Below are 9,284 nucleotides of genomic sequence, written 5' to 3'. Positions count from 1 at the left end.
GAGAACCAAAAGTGATTGAGGATCGACCGAAGCCAGCCCTGCAGGTCCGGATTTTCCTTTTTGTTGGCGAGTGCTACTAGTTTTTTCTTTATGCCTGTTTATAATAGTAATGAAACACAGAAAATTAACAAATGCAAATGTGGGTGTGCCAATTGTGAAGGTTCTCCTTCACAGTACAACATGTGGGGTCTTGATATCAGGTTATAATTTGATGATGGTAATTGAGTCACTCACAATTTAAACTGTTTTGATACAACTATTTACCTTTTGCTACATGCCAAGGATCAAACTCGTGGTGAATCATCTGGAATTCCTCCCTCATTATTTTCCGCACTGATGGGGCCCGGTCTGTAGTGATGAGATCTATGTCTAGTTCTTCGTTAAAAATTAAATGGCTAAGGCCTCTCCTACAGCCTTGGGACTCCATGGCAACTGAACTGCTAGCTTCCGTTACCTGAAGAAATAGAATACAAATTAATGAATGAGCAATAGATTTTAATTTAGAGCTCATACCACCCATTCCTCTTTGATCCTAAAATGATAAGGGAAAACAAATATAATACTCACTGAATTATGCTTTATCTAAACTTTCTGTCACCCAGAGTATAGTTTTACAAATCAGAGAAGAATAATTTTGGTTTTACTTGTAGTAGTTCAAACTGGATGATCTCATTACTGGAAAGAAGCTGAAACGAATAGGTGGAATACTTGCAGCTGTACCCTGTATAATGTAATAGTGTGACAACCTGTGAGTCCTCCTTAGTATCCAGAGGAGAACACTTCTACACTTCTTTCCCATTTAGCATGTAATAGGTGTGGTCTGTATAAAGATAACAAATACAAAAAGGTGAATAATACAGAGTTTAAACCCAACAAGTTAACATTACTAGCAATATTACTGAAAATAAGTGAAATGCTACAGCTCAATGGATTGGCATATTAGCATCTGAATAGGTCATTTTACCACATAATCCTCATTAACGCACTTATACTTGCAATTCACAGTAGACAGATTAACTAAAAACAATCTATCTCAATGTAGAACATGAGAACAGTAGAAATAAAGCAATTGTAAAATATCACGGCAGATATACATAACATGCATGTAAACAAACGCTGGTTATGCACGCACAATCAATAGAAAATAATTATATCTGCAAATGCCGGCAAAATTACAACTTAATCTCAATATTAAGCATAATTTAACAAGAACAACTCACTTATAGGATGCACGCACACATACTTGTGTGCTTGTATTGGATGCTTGTATTGGATCGGCTAATGTCTCTTCTCTTCAACTTTGCTGCGCAATGGTACAATGGCGATAAAACTTAAAAGGTTAAAGGGGCAACGTCTTAAACACGTCTTAAAGGGGCAACACGTCTTAAAAGGGTCATGCATGCAAGCCGTTTGTACAGCCGCCCCCAAATTGTGTTCAATTTGACACTTGAGAAGGTTGCATGTGTGTTACTGCTGCTGCGTTGGGTGTATTGGCTCCTCTGTATCATCTTCTGGAATGGGGGGTAAGGCCACAAGTCGAGCTACAGGTCTAGTATAAACCTTCCCTTGTACTTGGACATCCACTGATCTTACTTGAGTCTTGACTGGGGTGAACCTGGACTACCTTTCCAATTGGCCAATGGGCTCTGGGCTGATGAGGATCCATTATCATGACTATTGTGCCTGTGGTCATATTAGGGGATGTATGGTGCCATTTCTGTCTGACTTGCAAGTTCGGAAGGTAATGGCGGATAAAAGAGGACCAGAAGTGGTCAGCTAACACTTGAGAGTGTCTTTAACGGCGACGACTCAATCCCTCTTCTTTAGGGTATATAACTGTAGGTAGGGAGTTGTCTAGCCGCCCTGTGAGAAGAAGGTTGGGTGTTACTGGATCAGGATCAGCCACATTACCAGACACATACCCGAGGGGTTTGGAGTTAAGGATGTTCTCTACTTCGATCAGAACAGTCCTGAGTACCTCCTCTGGTACTGTTTGGTCCCCAATAGTTGTAGATAGTGCCATTTTAATGGATCTTATCTCCCTTTCCCACACTCCCCCAAAGTGCGGTGCTGCAGGGGGATTAAAATTGAATGCTATCTTTTGTGGTGCGAGTTTTCGCTGGAGATCAGGTGACATGGCCTGGAATGCGTCGCACAGTTCCCGTTCACCACCTTGGAAATTTGTTCCTTGGTCCGACAGTAATTCTACTGGGGAACCTCTTCGAGCAATAAACCTACGTAGCGACATCAGAAATGAATCTGTGTCCAAGCTGTTCAGCAGGTCCAGGTGTACGGCTCGTGTGGTAAGACACTTGTAGAGGATTCCCCACCTCTTTTCTACTCGTCGACCAATCTTTACAAGGAAAGGGCCGAAGCAATCCATACCGGTGGAATGAAAGGCTGGTTTGTAGAGGCGTATGCGTGCCAAAGGAAGGTCTGCCATTTTGGGAAAGGTAGGTTTGGCTCTGAGTCTTTGACATTCTATACAGGCATGCTTTAAGATGCGGATGGTTGCTCTTCCTCTTAACACCCAGAATTTTCTCCTTATTTCTGCAAACACCCGATCAGGGCCTGGATGGCAGAGTCTTTCATCAAAATCTTGAAGTAATTTTACTGCTGGATGTCTAGAATCTAGTACGATTGGATGTTTCAGGGCGGGATCTAAGGTTTCTGCATGTCGTAACCTACCACCAACCCGGATTAGATTAGTCGATGTGTCATATTCTGGAGTTAAGGTAAGTAAGCGGCTATTATGTTGAAGAGGTTTGCCTGATCTCAACCGTTGTAATTCTTCAGGGAAACTCTCACTTTGCACCTTCTGGAGTATGAATGTCTCTGCTGTTTGGTAAGTGCTTGCTGTAGGTTCTCCTGACTCTCCAGCCGCCCCATGTAGCTCCTGTGCAATGTCCTTCACCAGCTCTGTCCAGGTCTTTTACTCACTGCCAAATTGTCCGTTTACAGCTACAACTCCACAGAATGCAGATTTCTTGAACTCAGACTTGTCGATCTCGGGGCACTCTGTAGGGTTTGTTGGCCAGTTCTCTGAGGAAAGGAGCAGGAATGGGGGCCCATGGCTCCATCTGTTTGGCTTAGCAAGGTCCTTTAGAGTCTTTCCTCTTGTAAGGTCGTCTGCTGGATTTTGAGCTGAATCCACATATCGCCAAGCGGTGGTGTTGGTAAGCTCATGTATTTCAGCCACTCTGGTACCGACGAAAACCTTGAAATGGCAAGACTCTGACTGAATCCAAGACAGCACTGTAGTAGAGTCTGTCCAGAGAACTGTGTGGCGAAGTGGCAATGTTAACTCCTTCTGCAACTGGGTTTTCAGCTGTGCACCAATTACCGCAGCACAGAGCTCCAAGCGGGGTATTGACAGGACGCTTTTAGGTGCTACTCTAGAACGTGCCAATATGAATGACAGATGGATCTTACCCTGCTGATCTTCAGTGCGCAGGTAGGCGACTGCTCCATATGCGCTCTCTGAAGCATCACTGAACACGTGAAGGTCTGTGATAGATCTTGTCTGAACTACTGAAGCTGGTACATATGATCTTGGGAAACTGATTTTGTGAAGAAACTGCAGCTGACTTTCCCATTCATTCCAGCTCTGAACCAAGGCTTGGGGAAGTTGAGTATCATCCCAGCTGTGCTGCTTGTTCCAAAGTTGTTGGACCAGTACCTTAGCCCTCGTAGTATATGGGAGGATATATCCTAAGGGGTCATACTGACTGGCTAAAACTTTATAAATAATCCTCATGGTTGGAGCCCCATGATCGATGGGCCGGTGATGGTAAGTCAGGACATCTGCTGGGCAATTCCATCTAAGGCCCAATGTGGACTCTTGGACATCAGTCTTTTTATGGGCTAGCCAGAGTTCAAACCCATCCGATCTTGCTTCAGGTGGAAGATGGTTAATAACAGCTGGAATATTGCTGGCCCATTGCCTCAATTCAAAGCCTCCATCAGCTAACAGATCCCTCAGTTTGTCAACCAATTGCTTAGCCTCCTCTGGTGATGGCAAGCTCTGCAAGCAATTGTCAACGTAAAAGCATCGTTCTATGGAGAACCTTACATCACCCGGTTGGCTATGGTCTCTTACATGCTGCTGTAAGGCAAAGGTTGCACAGCAGGGGCTGCACGTTGTCCCAAATGGGAGAACTTGCCATTCAAAGACATCAGGAGTGCCCTTTTCCTTGGAGTCACGCCAGATAAACCGAAGAAGTGGTCTATCTTCAGGAAGGCGGCGGACCTGGTGGAACATGCCCCGGATATCCGCACTGATGGCGACTGCATGCTCACGGAATCTGAGTAAGACCCCAAGGAGAGATGAACCCAAGATGGGGCCAGCGAGGAGTGAATCATTTAAGCTGAGACCATTAAACTGAAATGAGCAATCAAACACCACACGATTCTTGCCATTATGGTGCACCATGTGATGTGGAATAAAGCAGCACTCACCACCTCCTTCTCTTTCTTCTGAACTGAGCCTTCTGATTGCTCCTGACTGAACCAATTTCTGGATTTCGGAGGAATAGGCATCAGCTTGTTGCGGGTCTCTGGCAAGTTTCCTCTCAGTACTGCGTAGGCATGGCATGACTGCTTCCATAGTGGCGTGAAGATGGGGCATGTCACCTTTACGTAACAAAGGTGTTGCATACCGGCGTATTCCATCCACCTTTATGCGAATTGTTTTGGCTTCCAGTAGTTCGATGGCCCTTTGGTCCTGCTTTGACCTTGTGCACTCCGTTTCATTTCGAAAGGGCAAAACATCCACTTGCCACAGCCTATTAACATTCTTGCACAATTCTGTGGTGCTGAGAGGAAGGGATATGTGGAGACACTCCTTCGGCTTGAGTCGCTGTTCTAACAGGCTGGTAGGGCCCTGCAGTGTCCAGCCTAGTTTGGTTCTTATTGCAGCGGGGCCACCAGGTGGACCAAGTCTTACTGGCTCAATTGGTGTGATCATGTGAGTTTGATCTGCGCCAACAAGGATGAGAGGTTTGGCCTTTTCAAAGCTCTGCAATGGTAGTCCAGCCAAGCGTTTGTACTGCTTTTGCAGCTTAGATATTGGGTACGAGTGGTCAATGAGATCAAGCTGTGGTGCAGTGAAGGCTCTGGATATCAGATATCGCTTCTTTGGATTGGAGTATGGAGAAATGTGGAATGAGACTGAAGCCCCTTCCAGGGTCTGCACGTCATGACGGATTGTTCTCAGAGCTAAGCTTTCTTCAGTACCTCTCAAGCCAAGTTTTCGTACTGCATCTGGCAGAAGCATGGTACGCTCAGAACCATCATCAAGGATTGCAAATGTGTCTAATGTGCAATTGCCATGATGTAGGAGTACTCTGACGATCTTGAGCAAAACTTTATTACTGCTGACTGGTTTGTTCAGGTACAGTGTCTGTGTCGCTGAACTAACTAGGCAAGACTCGGTTTTGGATGACACTGTGACAGGCCTCTCATTTACTTCATGGAGGATTCGTAGATGCTTCCTTTGACAAAGTGGACATGGTTTCTTTAGACCACAATGGGCAGCCTGATGGGCAAGACCACAACGCCAGCATCTCCTATTGGATCGTATCCACTCTGAGAGTTGATCTTTGGTGAGGGTTGGAATTTGAGGGCACTGACTGAAAGCATGTTCAGAGTTCTGACAGTAAGAGCAATATACCATGGGCCTACCTTTAGCCTTCTCATCAACCTTGGCAGGAGAATTTGCAGTGGCTCTCACATCAACACTATTTCCAGACCCAGTCAGTACTGTGGCAGTGGTTTGGCGTGTCCGTGGAGCTACTCGGAACTCTCGTTTGGCTCTGCTTTCTCCCTTGGTAGTTTGATCATCATAGCTTTGGCACCAAGACTCATATTTCAGCCATTCTACCAGATCTACCAATGAGTATGTCACCCCAGGCCGATGTAACATGTGGCGGCGGAAATCAGCCCGTCTTTCGGGTGGCAGCTTATTGAGAAGGCGTGCAACATGCGACCCACAATACAACTCCACGCTCCCTGCCTGGCCTAAAGTCTTAAGCAGCCCAACTAGAGACTGCACTTGAAGAGAGAACTTCTCAAAGGCTGAAGGTTCATTGTGGCTTATATCAGGTGAATCAAGAATAGTGGCAATCCATCTTAATGCTACTTGGTGGGGCTGACCGAACCGCTCATTCAGGGCCAACATGGTGTCTCGGTAAGGTGTAGGGGAGTGCAAGAAGGAGTCTGCTATTAGACAAGCATCGTCTAATTTCAAGTGGTCAACCAGTACTTGATATTTGAACATCTCAGTACTATCAGGTGGCAGAAGATTTTCCAATGCTATTTTTAATCGAGCAAACTCACTTGGATCTTTGGTGCGGAAGTAAGGAATGGTGGGGGAGGGACCTTTGTAATATTTCTCTGTCAGATCCACGGATGCCATGGGAGGTGACACATTATAGGAAACTGTCCTGTGTTGTTCAGGATAAAGACATCCTTGTTGTTCATGTGCATGTGGAGGACCTATCTGTCGGGCAGGAAACTGGCCATACCTAAACTGGTTATCATATGAACTTGCATAACTGAAATCCCTAGTCTTTTCAACAGAAGTGAGTCTAGGAGTGATTGTTGGTGTGGCTCTTGTAGTGCTCTTAATCCTTTGCTTGCCGCACTGATTGATATTTTCTGGCTCATCGTATGAAATGGGTGGAGGAGGCTCTGGCCAGTCTTCATCATTTGCATATGCTGCATCGTGGAATTTAACTGATGGATAATCAGACCGGGTGTTGGACATAGATAAAGGCCTTTGCAGACTACAGGCTCCGTCTAAAAGCCGGATCAGCTCATCTTTGGCTGTCTCAATTTGTTTAAGGTCAGCTTGGATGGCCTGCTGTGTTTCACAAAGCTTTAAATTCTCCTCTGAGATCCTTTGTAACTTTAGGGAACTGGCATCTGATCTGTCACTCTGGTATCCATCACCTTCATCACCAAGGGGAACGAACTCTGCACTGTATTCAGACTGTAGCTGTCGGTTTGGATATTGTGGTGATGACTGGTAGGCAGGACTGGAAATGTGCTGCTGCAGGAGACGTGGATGGTCACAATGCTTATCCCTGCCCGTCAGCCTCGAAGTGGAAGAAAAGGTGGGTAAACCATGAGCTCTCTTAGGCTTTGCAGCAGATGCTCCAACCTGTGGCAAAGAGTAATCGTCATCAGATGACTCCACTGGTTGTTCTCTCATACTGACTGGTAACACTGTTTTAGGGAAGCCCTGCAAGTCCACCTCATAATCTTGTAAATAGGCTGGACGACGCTTTGGGCGAACCGAGTGGTTTACTGTTTCAGAACTGGCTGACATCTTAATCCAGAGAAGTGATCATCCGGCTCGAAGGACCATTTTGTAGGATTTGGAATGTGAGTTATCATCAAAATAAGACTGTGGAAGGGATCACTTGCACTGGTAGGCCGGTCAGAGCCCAGGAACTCAGTCAACAACGGTTCTTTCTTTGAGGACTTTACTTTCCCATTTAGCATGTAATAGGTGTGGTCTGTATAAAGATAACAAATACAAAAAGCTGAATAATACAGAGTCTAAACCCAACAAGTTAACATTACTAGCAATATTACTGAAAATAAGTGAAATGCTACAGCTCAATGGATTGGCATATTAGCATCTGAATAGGTCATTTTACCACATAATCCTCATTAACGCACTTATACTTGCAATTCACAGTAGACAGATTAACTAAAAACAATCTATCTCAATGTAGAACATGAGAACAGTAGAAATAAAGCAATTGTAAAATATCACGGCAGATATACATAACGTGCATGTAAACAAACGCTGGTTATGCACGCACAATCAATAGAAAATAATTATCATATCTGCAAATGCCGGCAAGATTACAACTTAATCTCAATATTAAGCATAATTTAACAAGAACAACTCACTTATAGGATGCACGCACACATATTATGCTTGTATTGGATCGGCTAATGTCTCTTCCTTCAACTTTGCTGCGCAATGGTACAATGGCGATAAAACTTAAGGGCAACACGTCTTAAAGGGGCAACTCGTCTTAAAAGGGTCATGCATGCAAGCCGTTTGTACACTCATGATGAGTCTTGTATGCAAATTGTACTACTGGAATAAGGTATTGTGATTGGATGGAGTAGTACTGAGATTTCTGCAGGATTTAATGATGTAATGATGTACAACATGTAATGATGGCTCAGACTGTGCCATTTTAAAGGAGAAGTTCACTTTTAAAATGAAAATTCTGTCATCATATACTCACCCTCATGTTGTTTCAAAGCTGTATGAATTTCTTTTTTCTGGTGAACTGGTAAGTCTGGAACTTTCTTCTGGTAAGTCCCATTGACTTACATAGTATATTTTGTTCCTACTATGGAAGTCAATGGGACCCAAAAACTGTCTGGTTACTGACATTCTTCTAAATATCTTCCTTTTTGTTCACCAGAAGAGAGAAATTCATACAGCTTTGAAACAACATGAGGGTGAGTAGATGACAGAATCTTCATTTTAAAAGTGAACTTCTACTTTAACGGTGGTTTGATTGTTTTCTTGAGAAATATTGTTTATTTGCTACAACTAAACTTGCTGGTTCAAAGGAGTCATTAGTTCACGAATCGGACGTATCATTTTAGCAGATGTTGTGTGATTATCCCGGCAGTTTTAGGACATCGCACAAGATTTGTCAACAAAAAAATATCCAAATGCTCCACGTGAAACCTCGTTCTTCCGATCTTTTACTGCTACCATTGTGTCAATTCTCAATTGATTTAGATTAAAAGAGGGAATGAAGGAGTGAGAGAGAGCAAGACAGTTTGAAGACGCGCGCGCGCGACCGGGCCTCTCTCTATGCTCGTCCTTTCAATAATATGCGATTTTCCTCAGACAACGTTTTTCTCCCACACAAAAACTCGCACGAGTGCGCCCAAATATTTTTTCACGTTCGCGCGCCGAAATATTTACTCGCATGTGCGAGTGAAATGGCCGCACTGTAGAGCCCTGCATACAAATAACACATCATTTTATGTTGTTTAGCTTACCCCAAGGTCTTCTTCGTCTTGCGTTGGTCCACTGAGCGTCGGTACAGCTGTCCTTTTCAGATAGAGTTTCTTCGGAGACTTTTTTCGAGAACCTGTAGATTTAACATAGTCCTCGTCCCGAAAGTGAAATGCACAAACACGATGGTCAGCTTTTCGAAGAACATCTAAAGGGGTGTTTATGTCAAACCCGAGGAATAAAAGCCAAAACTTTACTCGTTCAGGGTTGTGGAAAGGAATCC

The 9,284-nt window shown here is 44.1% G+C and overlaps 1 protein-coding gene across 1 annotated transcript; it reads right to left on the bottom strand.

Annotated features, from left to right (window-relative positions):
* Positions 1 to 1,364: 1,364 nt before the first annotated feature.
* Positions 1,365 to 8,010, bottom strand: LOC132157447 (uncharacterized). The gene is made up of 3 exons (XM_059566805.1): positions 7,924 to 8,010; positions 4,462 to 7,520; positions 1,365 to 3,957 (listed from the first exon to the last, which is right to left on the bottom strand). Exons 2-3 carry the CDS (start codon positions 7,328 to 7,330, stop codon positions 2,933 to 2,935), a joined length of 3,894 nt encoding a protein of 1,297 aa, XP_059422788.1. The 5' UTR covers positions 7,331 to 7,520; positions 7,924 to 8,010; the 3' UTR covers positions 1,365 to 2,932.
* Between the last annotated feature and the right edge of the window lie 1,274 nt (positions 8,011 to 9,284).

The sequence above is a fragment of the Carassius carassius genome, chromosome 14, assembly GCF_963082965.1.
Source record: "Carassius carassius chromosome 14, fCarCar2.1, whole genome shotgun sequence".
Taxonomy (NCBI): domain Eukaryota; kingdom Metazoa; phylum Chordata; class Actinopteri; order Cypriniformes; family Cyprinidae; genus Carassius; species Carassius carassius.
Note: the sequence above shows the minus strand (reverse complement) of the source record. Positions and strands in the feature narration are given on the sequence as shown.

What these genes read in the sequence shown, in the direction of transcription:
- LOC132157447 (XM_059566805.1), bottom strand. Translation starts at nt 7,330, where the DNA reads ATGTCAGCCAGTTCTGAAACAGTAAACCACTCGGTTCGCCCAAAGCGT. An exon ending in TTCAGAAGAAAGAGAAGGAG is followed by an intron (nt 3,958 to 4,461) that starts GTGGTGAGTGCT and finishes TAGCTGATGGAG; the next exon opens with GCTTTGAATTGAGGCAATGG.